Consider the following 19,274-nt stretch of genomic DNA (forward strand, 5'->3'; position numbering starts at 1 on the left):
ATTCACGGCCCATACTGCATGGCAGAGCTGGAAATCCACTTAGGAGGCACATGTACAATAACTACCATTAATAATTTTTTAATTCAGTCTAACGAATATACTATTTTATATTTTGTAATACAATAAAGTGTATCAGAAAGAAATTGCACTACTAAAAGTCCACCATTAACCCCTCATAACTTCAGTAGATTAATTTAATTTGTTCAAACTTTATACAACAATCTACAGCATAAATGGATGAAAACAAAATAAAAAAAGTGGTAGAGAAAAAAGGTTGTATAATGCCTAGTTAACGTTCTTATTTTGGCCCTCATAATTTCTAGGGTCAATGGAAATGATGCTCCTGATCAGGCCAAGGCCAAAAGTTTTGTTGCTCATCAATGTTGTGAAACATGTTGCAGAAGCCTTCATCCTGAAGGAATTGGGTCATGCTGGTGGGCTTCAAGGAAGAGGGTAGAAGGCTTTTATCCTTCTGAAAAGATACATGACTGTTTAAAACCGGTGTTCTTGAGAGATCTAAGTTAATGTCTGAACTGTTATCACTTCCATTGCTCCAAGAACACTCAGCTTCTTTCTTGATTGTTCCAGCTTCACACCAATCCCTACCCTTTAGAGCTTGTAACTGCAAACTCCATATTACAAAAGTGTAAACAAGTCAAGATGATCAAGCATCAACATGCCTTCAGAATCCAACTTCATGTGTTTTTCTCCACTTATTAAAGGCTTAAGGCATTAATTGGATCTAGTGCAACTATATATGTCTATTGTTCTTAGTAGCATACTAGTGAAATTAAAACACACAATTTTGAAAATAAAAAGATAAAAATTGTTGTCACTAATATTATGCAGTTATATGTGATCTGACAGTGACACAGATTCTTCACACAAGAGTTGCCAACTAATAATCAAGCAGCAAGTTAATGTGGGAATCGGTCACTTTAAAAGGTCACCGATAGATGTGAGATATGGTAATACAATAATCGAAATGGAGTTTTAGCAGTAAATTTATAGCATCAAAACTCAAAAAAGGAAAAAGTTTTTTACGTCTAAAAATGTCAAATAAACAAGGGCATGCTTTCTTTCTTCCAGCACGAAAATATCAGTTTAGACTTTACAGCCACATAGTAAAGGAAGGATCACCGAAACTTAGAATATAACAATGACTATTCGTCCACATAAAATAAAATAAACTGTTTGCCGACAATTAAAGGAAGAGAAGATAGAGGAACTAATTTAAATAAAGGGTGGAACGAGAAAGATGAAAGAGGAATAAGAAATTAACCCAATTCTTTTCTTCTCAAAAATCAAAGAATCCTATCAAGCTGAACAAATATTAGTATCGGAATCATATATACTCTTCTATCTCGATCCATACAAATGATTATTTATTTTAAAGAATATTGAATATATACCCGAATCAAGATCAAGAATACTAACACCAACCCTTAGATCCACAATAAATTCATGTTCCCACCTTTGGCCTTTTCCATTTCTCCAATAATAATGATAATAAAAGCTTGATTATTTTGATCCAAAAAGGAAGTAGTATGGAAAGTTCAACCATCCAAGCACACTAGATAATTAACTAGGTTGAAGGCTAGAACCATTATTACTATTACCTCTGCGTGTAATTTCTTGTTCTGAGCCTTAAGAGCCTCATTTTCAGCCTTAACGGCTTCAAAGTGCATCTTGAGGAGTTTATATTCCTTCTCCAATTGCTTGGTTTTCCACCTTGCCCTCCTATTCTGAAACCAAATGGCGATTTGTCTTGGTTGCAAGCCCAAAGCCTTAGCCAGTTGGTCTTTCCTTTCTGGCTCAAGCTTGTTTCCCAACTCAAAACTCTTCTCAAGAGCCTTCACCTGTTCTAAATTCAACCTCTTCTTTTTCTCTCCACACTGCAACAACCCATCATCTGATAACTCCTCCTCTCCATCATCACACTTGTTTTCAATCCCTGAAAACGACATGGATCGCTTCAACACGAAAGGTGCACCACCTGCAATATTAAAACACAACACACATAATGCTATGTTATTAAAACGACATAATCCTACTTGGTGGCATAATTAACTGAACCTTGAAAGTGTTGGGGTGGCAAAGAGGGGAGAGCATTGAGGGAGGTTGAAGGGAAGTGGTGATGAACTTCTTCATGAGTGTTAAACATGAATGCTTGAGAAGTTGGTGGGAAGGCCATGGTAGAATAAAGGGGATATTATGATATGGTGATATCATTCATGCAAAATCTCTCTCTCTCTCTCTCTCTCTCAATTTAAGGAGATACTGATCAGTGATCACAGGGTTTTGGCTCTCACTCTTATGATGACAAAAAGTTTCAGAGAGGGAGATGACGACGAGGATGGGAAGAGGATATGATGAGAGAGAGTAAAAGATTAGTCTTTGTTTGATAATTCACACTAGATCATATTTTAAGACATTCATATTATCATTTTTTAAGTATTTATTATTATTTTATTTAAATATTTTTATAGTCATATTAATAATAAAGATATTTTATATAATATTTTAAATAATAATAACAACAAACATATAAAAATAAAAAAAAATCCTCCATATTTTAATTAAAATGTATAATTTATAACAATAAAATAGATTTAAACATCATATATTAACCATTAACCGGAGCCTTCGGGGAACCATCGTCTTCTAGATATAAAATCTACACTAGAGATACGCCGGTTAATGGTGATAAAATTATAAATAAACAATGTAATTAATTGATTAACATGTCGATAATTATCATTTCATAATTTAGTCATGATACCTAGCTTTCTTTCATAAACGGAAACATGAAGGTAATTTATGTTTTCCCAAGGAAAAGTTGAATGTTATTAATTTCTTAAGTAAACATGTATTTACAATTACATGTCATTAACTAATCTGTGAGTTTTTTGTTTTTTTTGCATTACATGGGTGTTATTAAATCAAAATAAATTTTATAAATGGAAAGTAAATACTATAATTATTAATAATTTATTAAATTAAACCAGGCTAAATTAAAGAGATAAAATTAAATTAAGATTAAATTAGAAGGAAAAAAGTAAATGCTGAATGCAAGAAAATTTGCATAACATAATGAAGATGAGAATTGACTGAAATATAAAATTCTTCCCTCTTAATATAGTTTTGAAAATATTTTTATTTAAGAATTAATATTTACATTTTATAAATAGATCGATATGTAAGTGTCTATACCGTTGTGCTAATGTGTCTATTATCACTTTTATAAAAATAAAATTTACAGTATTATAAATTGTTAGGTTTTTTGTTCTTGTTTAAAGTTCTAATATTAGACACCCCAACAAACACATATGCATACATAACATGGAATTATATTTTAATATGTAGAAGTAAAATATTGATATATATATATATATATATAATGTGGATATCAATACATCATATACATTGCATTATAGATAAGTTCAAATTCAATTATTCGATAATTGATTCGATCAGAACCCAAAAATTCTTTATACGTATGAGATATTTTGGCCTTTTATTGGACACCATGGCCTGGAATGAGAGGTTGGGATCAAAGTCTGGTGTGGTTAACCCCTTGTCCGCACCGAAAGAAAAAGCAAATCCAATAAAAAGAACAAAGCTTGGTTTTTGCGGAAAAATCTGGATGTCTTTTGCTTGTGTACTTGGTTTATATATATAATACAAGTTCTTCGGTAAGCCCCACTAAGAAAAGACACCGTATTTAATTATTGACATGTGTTGTGGACCAAAACAAATTTGGCATGTCAAGTTATTTTTTAGTCGTAAGTGTGTTTTTAAAATGACATATACAACCTTTTACGCATGTTTGATGTTAAACTGTGTGCTAGTAAATATATTATATACCTAAAACTTTTTATATAATCGTTTATATATTAATTGTTATGAGTATGTAATATTGTTTGGTTCCAAATCTGAAATACCAGAAAGCATATTTTATTTAGAATTGGAATTATATAAATAACTATGCATGTGGTGTTTGATTAAAAATGCCAACGTATATATATACAAATTTGGCAAGCTTTAATTGAGTTGGAATATTGCTATTGTCTAAGGCCATACAAAACTCGTTCCATAGGTTAACTTGATAGGTCATGTGTGGCAAGGCGACCAGGCATTAGGCAACATGAAAATCCAGAATCCAAGGAGGAAAAATATAATACAATGCTTGTACTGGGATTTTAGAATATATTCACTGATGTGGTATTTCATTGGCTATTCATATGTATTGTCAGTTCTTTTAACTCTAGATAAAGAAAATTCTAACATTATCCTTAAATATGGATGGTACGTAAACAAGCTTAAGCATGTGGTTGACATATGACGGTATATATATCCGTTCAATTGGTTAATACTATCATTGATGAATTCAAAAGATTATTAGCTTAATTGTAATTTTATTCTTTGTAATTTAAGGTATGTATATATGATTTTTTTCTTAATTTTAATGGTTTATATTTAGTTTTTCTAATTATTTAAATGTTGAATTAAATTTTCTATCTTAAAATTTTATTTAACATTTGATAAAAATATAACAAAAATATGATATTTTATTGATTTATATAAATAAATAAATAAAATAATATATAAAATGTTTAAATAAAAACGTATAATATCATAAAAATCTTAATTTAAAAGTGAAAGAGTTAATTTAAACATTTAAAAAACTAGAGTAATTAAATATGAACGAGAAAACTAACATCACACGTATACTAAGGTATAATTTAGAACAATAAACGTATTTGTTGGTAGATATATGGTTGGCCCTCTCATTATATATGGAATGAAAAATTGTCAGGTATAGCTATAATAACATGCTGAAAAAATAAAAGTGGATTTCTTTAACAATTTTGGATCATGGATGATCTTTTGCTGTTAGGACTGGTTTTTTTTTACTGATTAAAGGAGAATATGATATTATTGGCAGCTTTTGCAGTCTTTTGAATTTGTAGGGTCTGCCATCAATTAGCTATCTTTTGTAATATTATGTTGGAATATCTAGTCGCTAATCTTACGACTCCAATTTCTTAGTGGGTCTCTTTTGTTATTTTCTGGGCCATATCTATTATTAGTGTAATTCTTTGTTCTCAAATATACTGTTTATACCTAGTTTTGTTATTTGAACAATTCTTTTAATATATCTACATTATATTTTACTACATTAATTTTTCTTTTTCTTTTTATATTGCTTTATAAAATATAAAGATACTATACCTTTAGTATAATCATCTTTTGGTTTAAATAAACAGAAAGGAAAAAAGAAAAGTGGATCTTCATCGATCATGCATTAACTGGAAAGATTGGGCATCTCTTACGATGCAGCCAGTGAACATGCAGTACCACTCATGAGTCAGTGTTTATTGCATTCACTTTTACAAGATGAGGGTGAAAAGGCGTTCAAATGAACAAATGAATTGCATGGGAATATGGTTGGACTTACATTATATATTTTTTATTTATAAATGTTTAAATAATATTAATATTTATTTAATATATCATTATATCTCATTACTTTTTTTTTTCTTATCTTATTCAAGGTATATACATTCAAAAGGTCTAGCATTTTTCTATATCATGAACAAAAAATTGGAAAGCATAACTACAATAAGTTGGTGAAAATAGAAAAGTGAATCTCTAAAATGAGGGCTTGCAGGGAACTGCAGCACCACTCTTGAGTGTTCAATGCATAGGGAATTGTGTGGGATGGACAGGGTATGATAGGATGTGTCATTTGTCCATTGATGATGGAGAAAATATTGGGCGCTTTCACGTTTCTAATGACAAACATATCTATAAGAACTGAAAAGAGAGACCGACATCAGCATCATTTGCAATCACAATGATTTCTGTGTTAGTGATCTGATGGTGGAAGGGTGGGCCTTGCAAAGGTTATCATTAGCCATAGCCATTATAATGTGGTATGTTTAAGTTTGGCCTGCGATCGAGAGAAAGGATATTTGAATAATAAATTATGCATCATTATTTTAACAATATAATTTAGATAAGAAGAGAAGAAAAAAATAATGGGGTAAGTTTGAGTTAGTGGTTGGAGGATTTCTGTAATTAGGGGTATATATGAATTTGTTCAATTTTAAAGAAAAAAAAGTTAAACCATTTAGTTAATTACCTTGATTTAAATTTGAAAATCAATAAACCTAACGGATTGGCTTGAATCATTAAGTTAGTAACTTGTATATAGTTTTAAATTCTTAATATAAAAATTAAATAAAAAATTGTCATAAAAATGCAGAAGTTTTTCTTAGAAAAATTTACAATAACCTTCAAATTTACAGTACTAATTATTAAAACATACTTACAAATTAAGGAGAGAGAAAATTCTAAAGTATTGAAAACAATACAAAATATAGAGATCAATTTGATTCCAAATGAATCGATTTAAAAAAATTAATTATATTAGTTTAGTTTGTGTTGAACGCAATTATATAAAATAGTTAAATTAATTTAATTGATTCAGTTTGATCTGTCGAATTGACCACCAAATCTAATGAACTCTCCTATCTATAACATAGCAGCACTACTAGAAAAGTACTCGATTTCTACAGAAATAGATTTGGACTCTCGATGCCTGTTTTATTTTATAGATGCTGAGCAGAGTTATTGTGTGCATGACTTTTAGGTACAATTGATGGATTGTATGACATAAATTAGATTGATAAATAATGTTTCATTGGTCCTTCTATTTATTTTTGTTCAACACATTGATAAATCTACTTTTAAAATCCATTTAAAATTATAATGCGACTAAACTTGAGTACCCCCAAACCTAATTCAGCCCATGAGCTGGTAAGTTGGGATTATTAAGGCATTACTTTGAATGCCTCCAGCTTAATAATTACTACATATAGTATCACATTTTTCAACACATAATTTTAGCCTAATTGACATGTTATTAATTTTTATTGGTAATAAAGATCAGTTCTGAAATATCGTCTATCAAGTTCAGGCTAAGATTTTCAGCCTAGTTGATCGCAAATTGAACATGGGTTTTCTGTCTCTTCTGATTGAGAGCTTTTTGTTTATGAAGAAAATCCATTTTTAATTTTGGGTCTACGAACAAAAATTTGATATAGAAATTTGATGTAACAACAATAAAGGCCCTCTTAAGTGGCCCAAACTTTGTAAAAGACTTATAGTATTAAATTTGTTTGGGTTTGCTTTCTTGTGTTGGTCTCCCTTGAGGAGCTTGAGATTGTGGCTACTATTTTCTCTTTGGTAGGAATGTTAGAGCTGTCAATTTAGTCCAACCATGTCAACCTAATGTGGGTTAGGGGTAAAAACTACGTACATTTCTGGAGTGTACGTATTTCTTGTGAATACACATTCTTTAGCAGCCATAAATAAGTAAGCAAATTCTTGAAGTTGAAGTATCAACGGGAAGTTTCTTTTTTTTTTCCTTTTCAAAATGCATCTTTTATTTTATTCCTTCAAAGAAATAGAAAGATCAGATTTGTTTTTTTTTTTAAACGTTTATGTAGTTTCCACACCCTCATTGATGAATAATATAGACACAAGCATCTGATCTATATAAGGTGATAAACCAATTAAGGTGGAAAATGGTTTGGATCGGGATATGCTAAGTTTAGTCTATTTTTTAATTTTATGGCCTAACTTTAGCATGTTTATTTGATATATGTCTTTTTTAGAGTTTAACTTGATTTTTTAAAAGCTTAACCTCTCCCAAAAACTCATCTAAAACTCTATCTTGTAATAAGGCTTTTTTTTTTAATTAACTTATAAACTTTTTTTTTTCTTTCTAAATAGACTAATAGGTCTAAACTTATACATAGCTAATGGATTTTAATTTTTAAATAAATTGATTGGTAGGTCACTAGGTCTAAAGACTTATTAAATGAACAAAAGATAAGTTTTTTAAACCAAATAACTTCATAAGTTTTGAGAAGAGTATTGACTAACTTATTTTATAATTAAATCATAGACATCCAATTCTATCCTACTCGAATTCTTCTTCTTACAAATTAAACATAATTTAACAAGTAAAAGCTAGCCGTTGATCTGGCAGCACTAATTTTCTCCAATATATTGTGGTTACTAAAATAATGTCAGAAAATAAAATATAACTAAAATGCATGTTATGCAATAAACAACTTCTAAACTTTGCAACATTGTATATATAAAATAACTTAAGGGTGTGTTTATAAAATGAATATGTTTTCAGAAGTGAATTCTATAGAAGAGGATGAAATGCATCAATTGTGGCCGCAATTTCGGGCCCTGTGGACAAGCTGAAGACAAACACAGCTAGCATGATTGGCATCCCAAAAATGAGGTTGGGCAGTGATGGTGGACCATTGGATGTTATATAGAGAATGTGTGTCCCACATTTCCACCAATAGTGAACAAACTTCCAAACCACTTTTTCTCTTGAATCAATAATCAATATATGTTAATAGCTAAACCCTCGTAACTTAGGAAGTGGAGTCCATGACTTGTGCATGTAGCAATTATGCAAGAGGCAGACAAACATACCATCCAAGAATTAGAAGCCACTAAACTAACTCCACCTTTCTCCAAACATGCATGAATTAAACTACTTTTTGATGTTTATTATTATGTGTCATTCCCTGTTTTCTTGGCACTGAATCATATATTAATCAACACACTTGGTTAAATTAATTAGGATTAGTTATGGCTATTGGTTTCCTATTAGAGAATAAACTGAATACAGAGACCCAAGTTCTCTCTATGTATTGATTGAGGACCTCAGGTCCAACAAAGTGCTGCTCACGTTCAAGGCTTGCAGCAGTCAGCATCAAATATCAATGCTGACTCTAAAATTAACAATTAATTAAAAAAATAAACATTGACCCTTTAAATCAATATAAGTTTCATTAACCAATACTTTAAAGATATTTTTTAATCGATGATAAGGACAACTATTAGAAATTATTATTTAAAAACAATTTGTTTTACTAAAAAATATTTTTGTATTAAAAAGACTATAAACATAAATTCAACTGAAAAGTTGCGCCTAATAACATAGAAGTAAACGAATTCACAGACTTATGAATGGAAATCAAATATGTTAAGAATGTGGCCCGGCTCATCAAACCTGAGCTCTGACATAAGCGTTGGCAGCGGAGGAAGGGAAAGTTATCCTTCAATTCTCCCATTATGTCGTTTGAAAGCATGGTTCCTCACAATTTTTTTGGTATAAATTGTAATTAAAGCACAATGGTGCACACATTTAATTAATAGAAAATAACTAATCAGATGAAAATTTTCAAATAATGTTTAACAAATTACTTTTGTGGGGCAACATGCTTGAGCATTCATAAAGATATAAAGGCTTAAAGAAAACTACATGAATATAGAGGAAGAGGGTGATATCTCAGTGAAAATTTTGTGCTAATGGCACAATCTAGTTAATATTACAAATATAAAGTAAGTAGACTATATAATGACTTGGAGTCCATAAATATCTAGATATTAAGGAAGAAATTAATGAGAAAGTGAACAAATGTCGTCATAAACCAAGTAAATACCATTCTCCATTATTATTTTGTGTGTGTGTGTGTGTGTTTTTGTTAAGGAAGGTTGAATTCTCAAAAGAAAAAAGAGTAGTTTATTTAGGAAGTATTTTTAACAAATTATTTATGGCAATTGTTAATCAAATTTTAGATTAAATATAAAAGTGGTAGTACATTGATGTTTCTATTTGTTACTGTAATAAATAGTCAAGTAGTTTAATTACTTTAAGGTAAAATGTTAATCAATGCTCTTAATAAGACACTATTTCAGAAATAAAAAATAAAAGTTATGTCAGAAAATATAATAAATACACATCTCTTATAAATTTTAATGTAACTGAAACGTAATTTTCAATGAAAATTTTCTACTTTTAATTCTTTTATTGCTCTAAGCGTATTGACAACCAACACCCTAAGCTTATACTAATTTAATTAAGTAATCTTATTTAACTAGTTAGTGATGCGCTTGGATATATAGTTAACTGTTTCAGTTCACTGTGTATAAAATCTTCTTAATTGTATAAAAAACACAATTATTGAATATATGATATTGAATTTCACTCAAGGTTCTTTTTTTTTATGATGCTATACTATATCACTTTAATATGGTAAGCTCCATCATTAGGAGCTTTACTGTGCAATTTTCTTCTATTTCTTAATTCCTTTATTGGAAAATCTTATCATTGTTTTTTCTTCTGCTTTAATAGAGTTATTCTTGGTATGCTGAATTCAAGAATGGATTCGTCTAGTCCCTATCATATGCATGCAAACGAGAATCCTAAAGCATTATTTCTTTTAACTTCTCTTACAGAATAAAATTATCATAGAAGGCCAAGAACTATGATGTTGACTTGAAAGTAAAGAATAAACATAAATTCAGTGGTGAAACAATTTTAGAATTTTAGGTGTAAATCGATCGATTGAAGATCTTAGGAGAGTGAACTTTAAGTTTAAATAACCTATTTATTTAAAGAGTTTTAACAATTTAAACTCATAATTATCTTACTTTTATATCATTTAATTAGTTGTTAATCTTGCAAAGTAATATTTTTATCATCTAAAATTCTCTTTCAAATACAATTAAATTATCAATCAAATTATAACTTGCATTTTTTTTTATTTTAGCTTGTACTTTAAATTTGGACTTTTATTATATATTTTGTTTTTATTTTTAATTGACTAAACTTGGGTTTCCTTTATTGAGAATTTTTTTATAACGTTAAATGTTTATTTTATTTTACTGCCTAAACTTTTATTTTTCTATTGATCATCATCTTCAGACTTCATGTTTTATCTCTCTTGGACAAAGCTCTAATGCTGTATTAGAGTTATAGTATAAGCTCGATAAAAAAAAGTAACTTGCATGTTAATTGTTTTCCTAAGATAGTACTTTTAATTCAAGCATTTATTACAGGTTTTTGTGAATTTAATTTAAATATCTAATCGCAGGTTATCATATTAGTAAGAATTATTAATATTTTAATAATTAATATAAAAGATATATCTAGAATGCATTCTAATTACTGAATAAAAGGAATAAAAAATCAACAAAACATAGAAGGGCACGTGGAAATGCTGTGGAAGGAAATTTAGGCGTTGATGAGGGGAAATTGAAGTTGCTCCCTGGACAGGTGCAGCCATAATTGGATCCTATAATAAATATTAAATAATAAATAATAAATAATAAATAGTAAAGAGGCCATGTCCACGTGCCCTCACGTGTACCCTCCTAATACCAAATCAGATTAATGGAACCAAATCAGTGTTGTGTGCTTCTACCCATGTAATCATCAATTCTCAGCTGCCCCATTAATCGTTTTATGGATAATGTTGTCATCGTTGAATATAAAAAAATCTTACTTTTGACTCTTTATTCTATGCACTATACTTAACCCAAAAATAATTCATTCAATTATCTATTTTACCGTTCATTGGTCTAGCTTTCCAAAATCTTTAAGACTAAAACTTATTAGTTGCACAAAAATATAAAGAAAATTTACTTTGTTTAAATGGGGCCAGAGCGAAGGGATGTATTCTATTTTACTTCCATTTTTATTATAAAAATAATGACAATTATAAAAACTTAATTTCAATATCTTGTATATAAAATATAAAAAAAAATGTTCTTTTGTAATCATATTCAAATTAAAAAAATATTTTCTGAAACTCTTTGTTTAGTTGTTTAAAAAAGAAATAGAAAAAATGGCTTCTTAAATAGATAATTATTATATATATTATATTTAATGAAAAAATTAGTTATATAAAGATAGAATAAAAAAAAAGAATCTTTCTCCCTTCACTTACTTGGCTAATGTGATGAGAAATGGAACCGAGTGAGACAGACATTATTTTAGTCTTTCTCTTTAAACTAAGTAAAGGATCAATCACAATCTCACTCCTCTTAGTTCGTTTTTTTTTTTTTTTTCACATCAATCAAACATGCATAGTGTTAGAGAATATATATCATTTGTAAGATCATAAGATTAGAAAATTTCCTCAATACTTAGATTCGATATTAGGATTTTAATGCTTGATAGTTATTTTTTAATTAATCTATTGCTATTAACGACATTGTTGATCACTTAATAGCTTCCTTTTTAAAAGGGAAACGAATGATCATGATCAACTTTTCAGTTGATCTCAGGTTATGTACCCGGTTAGCTAGTTTCCATTTTCCCCATGCCCGTAATCATAGGCTATGTATTATTTCTCTGTTTTTTTTTTTATTTGTTTACTTTATATGATAATATATAGACTAAGAAATATAGTTATTAATTGCATTTATATTAAAATTATTTTTAAAATTTTAATACAGATGAAAAATTCTTATGTTCAGATGTGATATTTAGCTTATTTAAATTTACTATAACTATTATTCATTATTATGTTTAAAGTTTTGTCTATTGACATATTTTTATCACATTTTATGTTTGTTTTTGTTAAATAAATATCAATTTATAAATTTAATTTATTCAACCTTAACACATTTTACAATCTTGCCATAAATGAATACTATAGTTTTAATTATTATTATTATTATTGTTATGATTGGAATTGAATAATAGAATAAAAATACATTAATTAATATGTTCTTATAATGATTTGCATGAAATATTTACATATTAATACTCACATTGAAAAAAACAAACTATACACATAAAATATAGTAAATTTAAACCCAAAATTAAGCATTTGAATATTTACTTTTCAATAATAACTTCTAATTTTTTTTATAAACTCTTTATTATCTTATAAACTATAAATTAATAAAGTAATAAATTAAAAAAATTTATTTTTAATAAAAGATAATATTATGAATGGCTTAAATTTAACTAAAAGATTAAAGTTTAGAAAACCGTTAAATAAATATGTTAAAAGTTGAAATCATGCGTAGAATCTAGTGAGTTTATTAAATGTGTTGGTTGGTGGATCTGTTTCCCGTTATTATGACTTCTTCTATAGTCTTCATTTGATAAAATGAGAGCAATTAAGAATGCTATTTATTGAGGAAGGAATATATATATATATATATATTAGTAAAAGTGTCTAAATGCAAGCAACGGCTAACGGCGATCACCATTTGCCCAACGCTTCAATACAAAGCAGGATTTGTTAATTACTACATCCTTCTTAATCATTTTTCATTAGTTTCTTAATTAATATTTAATAAAGAAAATATTCAAAATACGTACATTTCGACTGTTTAGTGCAATATCCGTATACCCCACGGCCTCAAAGCTACTTCAGTTTCTAATTCAGTGTGATAACTTACGTACGGAAGTTAACAAATACTTACGTTAACCTTTAATCTTATGTAAGAAAAGTCTTTGTTACACTTTTATGCTTAAAGTCATACTTTTGTCCAAACTGCTTCAATCTCTTTGTTAAACAGTCTACCAAAATAATTACGTTAATATAATCAAAATAAATTTGTGGGGTATGTAACGAGGCACATAAATCTTATATATGTTCGATCTTCTAATACATCAAACTGATGTAAAGGATATTCCCATAACATCACATAGACAAGGGAATATTATATTATCTGTGCGTAAAATTTAAATGATTAGGTGTATTATATATTCTTAAAGATACATTAAAATATGTCGTGTAATGTGTTCAACTGCTTAAACATCCCAGTTCCATTACGGTACATGATTCTTCTGTGTCAACAACTTGTGTAAAATACTTATTACAATTATTATTAATTTGGTATGTAATGATTTAACTAGTTATTAAATTGAAGGCTCTAACAAATGTTCCCCCTTAAATATTCTCTCGTTAATTGATGTTCATGCATGCTTATATTTCGAAATGGCATGTTTGGTCTTTGCTGAATGGTTCTTCATCATTCTAATTTCTAAAATACCAGTAAATCGATTCAATGATTAGCAAGTCACAACATAAATGTTGTATTATAATGATTAATACATTATCTGCAATTCTTACCAACAAATCATAATTATCAGTTTGATCATTAGTCTATTCATCACAATGAGTATTTGGTTAGTTTTATTGCAAAATTTATAGGAAGGCTCAAACATTTTGCCTACCTATATTTAGAAGAATTTGAATTTGAATCATAACATTCTTAATTCTCTTTTAGACCCCCCATCTGCTTATTTCTCAATGGAATTCTTAGTTGCAGTGACAAGCAATAATAAAGAATAGTTTTTTATCCGAATGATATACGAAATTATCACAAAACAGAAAAAGGAAATTGTAAGTTGAAATCCCAAAACAGTTTACTGAAATTGAGTATTTGCCTGAAAAGTGTTAGTTAATTAAATTATCCCAACAATATAATCTTAATTAAAATCATCCTGTTTAAAGTACATTCAACATGCATTATTTAGTGTTGACATTTTTATTTTAATAAATAAATTAACAAAATACATAAAGTTCATACGAAAAATAAATAAATCACCAAAAAGAATGCTTAAGGTTTAAGGCGAAGGTTAGAGGGTAGCATTCAGAATCGTAGATGATACCACTAGGTAGAGAGATCTGTTCAACGCGCCTGTACGCTTAGTTTGTTACCACGCGCGAAGCAACCATTAAGAAAAGCTCTGAGCTTCACTCACGCTCTGTACAGTGAAATTGGTCTAGGTCACCTCGCGGTAACTGTACCAAAATAAATAAAGCATTTTGATTTAAGAAAACAATAACGAAAATTCTTAACATAACAACGTGGAAGAGAGGTTTGAATTATTGCTTTGTGGACACTGGAAAAAGGAAAGATAAAGGGAGTGATTCAAGCAATGATCCTCGCTCTCACCCGTTTCTGCTATAACCCGACCCGTCCCCTGAATTATTTTTGTTTATGGTTGATTTTTACGGATCTAATTAGATTTTATGTATCTTTGATGGGTTTGTATTATATTCTGAGTCATTTTAATTTAGTTTGGTGTCTTAAATTCCTTTAAAATTCGTTTTATAAAATATAATTTAATTTTATAATATAATTATACATAATATTAAGATTGATATCTTACATTTATAAATTGAGTCAACTTAATTTCATCCCATATATTATTATGTATTAATAAAGTCAGATAGATTTAGGTTGAAATAAATAATCTTATTAAAATTGTGAGTTAGATTTAAGTTTAACTATTATAAATATTTTAGTATTATTTTTATCAAATATAAAATTTTACTTTGCTGATTTATCACAATTTTAAATAAGGATTTTTTTATTAAAATAGAATTCTATTTTTAATTAGAAATCAAATTATACTTAAATTTTATCTTTGCAACAATTCTGTCTTAACCCATCTTCAAAAAACTACTGATTGTGTCCTAAAAAAAACTTTCCCCGCAACTAAAAGAAAAAAGTGAAAATCTGTAGCAATTTTGCTGTCTATTTTTCTTTCTGTATAAGAAAAAGAAAAGAAATGTTCCGTATTTCATCGTATAAATCTATGTAAACTGAAGTTGCATCCTTCAAATCTTGCAACTCGCGTTCGTCCTCATTTTGTCTTTATCTCTCTCTAAAATTCTTGAGAGAGAAAGGAGAAAGATCATAGTGGTGCAAGTGAATGAACGAATGATTGATCTCTCAGCTTGGTCCTTTTGACTTTCCAATTCACGTTCCCATTTCATCTTTGGTTTCTCTTTCTGGGATTTTTCTCCGTCCCCTCAATTTCACACTCATTTTTCGTTTGCATCCAAGTGGTTCACATAGGAACATTTGTAGCAAAATAAACTTAGAAGTTAAATCTTCTTGCCCTTTGTTTCGTCATAATTGTGCCAGCAAACATGGTCATGAGCATCATATGCACATGAACAAAGTCGGATTTGTAAGGAGCTATGTCCATGAGATTGGTGACACAATTTTTTTTTCCAAAATTGGCTTCATTTTTAGTGGGTACAACAAAATCAATGAAATAATTCCATTTCATGGACTAGTTATTGTTAAGGTTTTCCATTTTAGCACAAAAGCCACCAAGTGAAATTCTCAAAAGTTTGTTTTTTTTTTCCCTTAATAATTCAGATTTGTTTTCAAGTGATCATGGGTTGTGCCAGTTCAAAGCAGAAACGATGTCGGCGTTGCAATGGTCCTTATTCTCCAGCTCCAAGAAGCTACTCAATGCATGTTCATCACCCTCCTCAAACAGAAGGTGATAGCTACCATGTTGTGGCACTCACTTCCACAACATTGGGCACTCTCAAACTCAATTCCCCTGCTTCCAATTGCCACCTATCTCAAAACATTGCTGGGAATTTTGGCCAAGATTTCAAGCTTTCCAATGGCAAGGTCAGTGACACGGAAAGTTTCAGGTTTGATAATGGCAGCTTAATGCACAGGTTCAAAGAGAAGGAGGAGAAGAGTGAAGCAATATTAGATAGAGAGAAAACGGAAGAGTTTTCAATGGGGTTGATTGAGGCCAAGACTTGGTCCAACATGATTGAGCAAAAGTTACCAAAAGTTTTCCCCAAGACCCCAACAAGAACACCCCCTGGTGAACCTGAGACAATCAACACATGGGAACTCATGGAAGGCCTTGAAGATATCACCCCTTTTCGATCACCATGTCACTTCAGGAGCTTCTCTTTTGATGTCAATGGTGATGATGCTGATGTCGACGTTGATGTTGATCCACCCAAATTGAGTGTTGCTGCTTCTCCAAAACCCATGTGGCTTTTGATGACTGAGGAAGAATCAAGACTCAGTCCTGCAATCTCAGATTTTGATCCTGAAGTGATTTCCTCATTCAGAAAGTCCTTGCAACGGCTATCTCCAGATAGCCCCTTCCACCTTCGACCGGCACAAAGTGATGAAGAGGAACAAGGGACTAGAAAAGGGTTCTCATCAGAGGAGGAGAAAACAAGAGGTGATGATGATGTGGAGGTTGATCCATGTGGGAAGGACAAGGTGGTGTTGTATTTCACAAGTTTGCGCGGGGTGAGAAAGACTTATGAGGATTGTTGCCAAGTGAGGCTAATTCTGAAAGGATTGGGAGTGAGAGTGGATGAGAGAGATGTGTCAATGCATTCTGGGTTCAAGGAGGAACTTAGAGAGCTACTGGATGATGGGTATGGTGGGGGGGGATTGCCAAGGGTGTTTGTTGGGAGGAATTACATTGGGGGGGCTGAGGAAATTCAGAAGCTACATGAGGATGGGAAACTAGAGAAACTTTTGGGTGGTTGTGAGAAGATTGAGGATAGTGGTGGAGGTGATGGTGGAAGAGTATGTGAGGCCTGTGGAGATGTGAGGTTTGTCCCTTGTGAAACATGTTCTGGAAGCTGTAAAATTTATTATGATGGTGATGAAGATGAAGAATTTGTTGATGCTGAGGTGGGGGAGTGTGGATTCCAGCGTTGCCCTGATTGCAATGAAAATGGGCTAATTCGTTGCCCTTTGTGCTGCTATTAGTTCCCAATTCCAGGTCACATTTAACAGAGGTACTGAAAACCAAATTTTGAGTTTTATTCTTCAGGGCATTGTGTATTTTGTGAGATTTTATTGTACAGTGAAGTTTTGGGTGTGCTGGATTCTAGTGAAAGAGTGAATAACATGTTCTAATCACTCCCCCTGCACAACAAGTGCAGTTGCTGCATAATGTATACTTTTTCTTTTTCAGTAAAGAGAGAAGGCTTGTATACGATTGCCTTTCTTGCAAAATTAAGATGAAATGCAAAAGAAAATTACAAAGTTAGGTGGTATCATTTGCATTCTTTCACTTCATAGTGTGTCCTTTTTCTTACAATTTCAAAGATGTAATGTTCGAAATTGGGAGCCTTGAATGCTTTCTAGGCCTAGAGTTTAACCTGCCCTAAGCTAATTACAAAAAATGAACTTGTGGGTATTTGGTTTATGAGCTCAATGCAATTACCATGCTTGTCTATCTTTATGCTACCAACTGTATGCCACTTCACGAGTTAAGAGTTAAAGAGTTAAGATAATCTTTTTTAGGCCCATATTTTTTTTTATATTGGATAACAATTGCTTGGTTATTGAAGAATGAATCGTGAAGGCTTCAACAAATTTGTAAAATTTCAAGCAATTTGAAAATGAAAGTGTTTGTTATGTTATTTTATCGATATTATGCTTTACTAGCCTGTTTTTATATTTCTTTTGACTGATCTTTTCCTAAAGCATCATTCCATAATTTCTTTGTTATACATAAACTCAGGTTATGTGGGGCAATAAATAGCATATTAGGTGGACATTGCCTAGGTCAACTTCGGCGAGAAACTTGTGATTGAGTCAAATCATGTTTCTTTGGATGGAAAAGCACTAAATCTACATGTGAAAGTATCTCCACTATTCTCCCTAAAATAATAGCACCTATATATTTTAAAAAGAAGAGCTTTTACGATTTCAACCTAGAAGACGATGTCTTCTAAAACCTATTCAAAGCACATAAAGTTTCTTTGAAATCAAAAAAGTTTTAAAAGCAGCAGCATAGATTTTTACTATTCTCGTTTAATGTTTTTGCTTTACGTTTCTTTCTTCTCATTTGCTCAACCATTTAAATTTAAATTAGATTTTTACTACCGGAAAGAGAGTAATCTCTCAACGTACCATCAAACATTATAGATAAAGACTCCTCTTAATTTTATTGTATATATAAATTTTAATATCACTTCAAAACAGAGGAAATTTAGTCCATTGCTTTGAATTTTGATAATCTATGGAAGAAAATGACATTTCATGGGCCAGATGGTCCAAAACTCAAAGACACCCAGAATCACCAATTTTGACTTCAGGTTTCACCACAGCATTCTTCCAAAAGGGCACTTGAAAATTGAAAAGGGTCTTTTAGACTTTTTCTTGGTTGATCATTACTTGGCGGTGCCACATTTGAGACACCCAATTATGTGAAATAATTGATATATTCATGGAGTTTAGGACTAGAAATCCATGTCGTGCCATTTACAAAAGAATGCACCACTAAGGAACACCTGAATGATACAATGATTTGTGCCAAAGAAGCAAAACTTTTTTCTTTACCTACTTATGTCCTTTTTTAATCATCTTCATACGTTCATGCAATAAATGGGGCTATAAGCAAGCAAAATACCAATAAGCAACATGTCCCTTGCAGTCCAATCAAGATCAAAATACGTTTAGGTTGTTAGCGGTAGATGACAATTACAGTGCTGAAATGGTTGAAAGTGCCAATAGCTTATTTATGTGGAGGACAGTGTTAGATGTGAATACACAAAATGATACATTATTTTTCTTTCCATTTTTTAAAAATCACCTACCTTTGGCAGTGACCCCGGCAGATTAAA

The 19,274-nt window shown here is 30.4% G+C and overlaps 2 protein-coding genes across 3 annotated transcripts; one reads left to right on the forward strand and one right to left on the reverse strand.

Moving 5' to 3' along the window:
* Nucleotides 1-325: 325 nt before the first annotated feature.
* LOC113863356 (homeobox-leucine zipper protein HAT7-like) lies at nucleotides 326-2,194 on the reverse strand. The gene is made up of 3 exons (XM_027496911.1): nucleotides 2,077-2,194; nucleotides 1,620-1,996; nucleotides 326-622 (listed from the first exon to the last, which is right to left on the reverse strand). Exons 1-3 carry the CDS (start codon nucleotides 2,192-2,194, stop codon nucleotides 326-328), a joined length of 792 nt encoding a protein of 263 aa, XP_027352712.1.
* Nucleotides 2,195-15,938: 13,744 nt separating this feature from the next.
* LOC113863363 (uncharacterized protein At5g39865-like) lies at nucleotides 15,939-17,421 on the forward strand. Of its 2 annotated transcripts, XM_027496919.1 has the most exons (3): nucleotides 15,944-16,306; nucleotides 16,385-16,645; nucleotides 16,838-17,421. In XM_027496919.1, exons 1-3 carry the CDS (start codon nucleotides 16,045-16,047, stop codon nucleotides 17,407-17,409), a joined length of 1,095 nt encoding a protein of 364 aa, XP_027352720.1. In that variant the 5' UTR covers nucleotides 15,944-16,044; the 3' UTR covers nucleotides 17,410-17,421. The 2 variants fall into 2 exon arrangements, with proteins under 2 accessions (XP_027352719.1, XP_027352720.1); XM_027496918.1 differs by having other exon boundaries at nucleotides 15,939-15,952; nucleotides 16,040-17,421.
* Nucleotides 17,422-19,274: the final 1,853 nt, after the last annotated feature.

This window comes from Abrus precatorius, unplaced genomic scaffold (genome assembly GCF_003935025.1).
Source record: "Abrus precatorius isolate BTA unplaced genomic scaffold, Abrus_2018 Scaffold3, whole genome shotgun sequence".
Taxonomy (NCBI): domain Eukaryota; kingdom Viridiplantae; phylum Streptophyta; class Magnoliopsida; order Fabales; family Fabaceae; genus Abrus; species Abrus precatorius.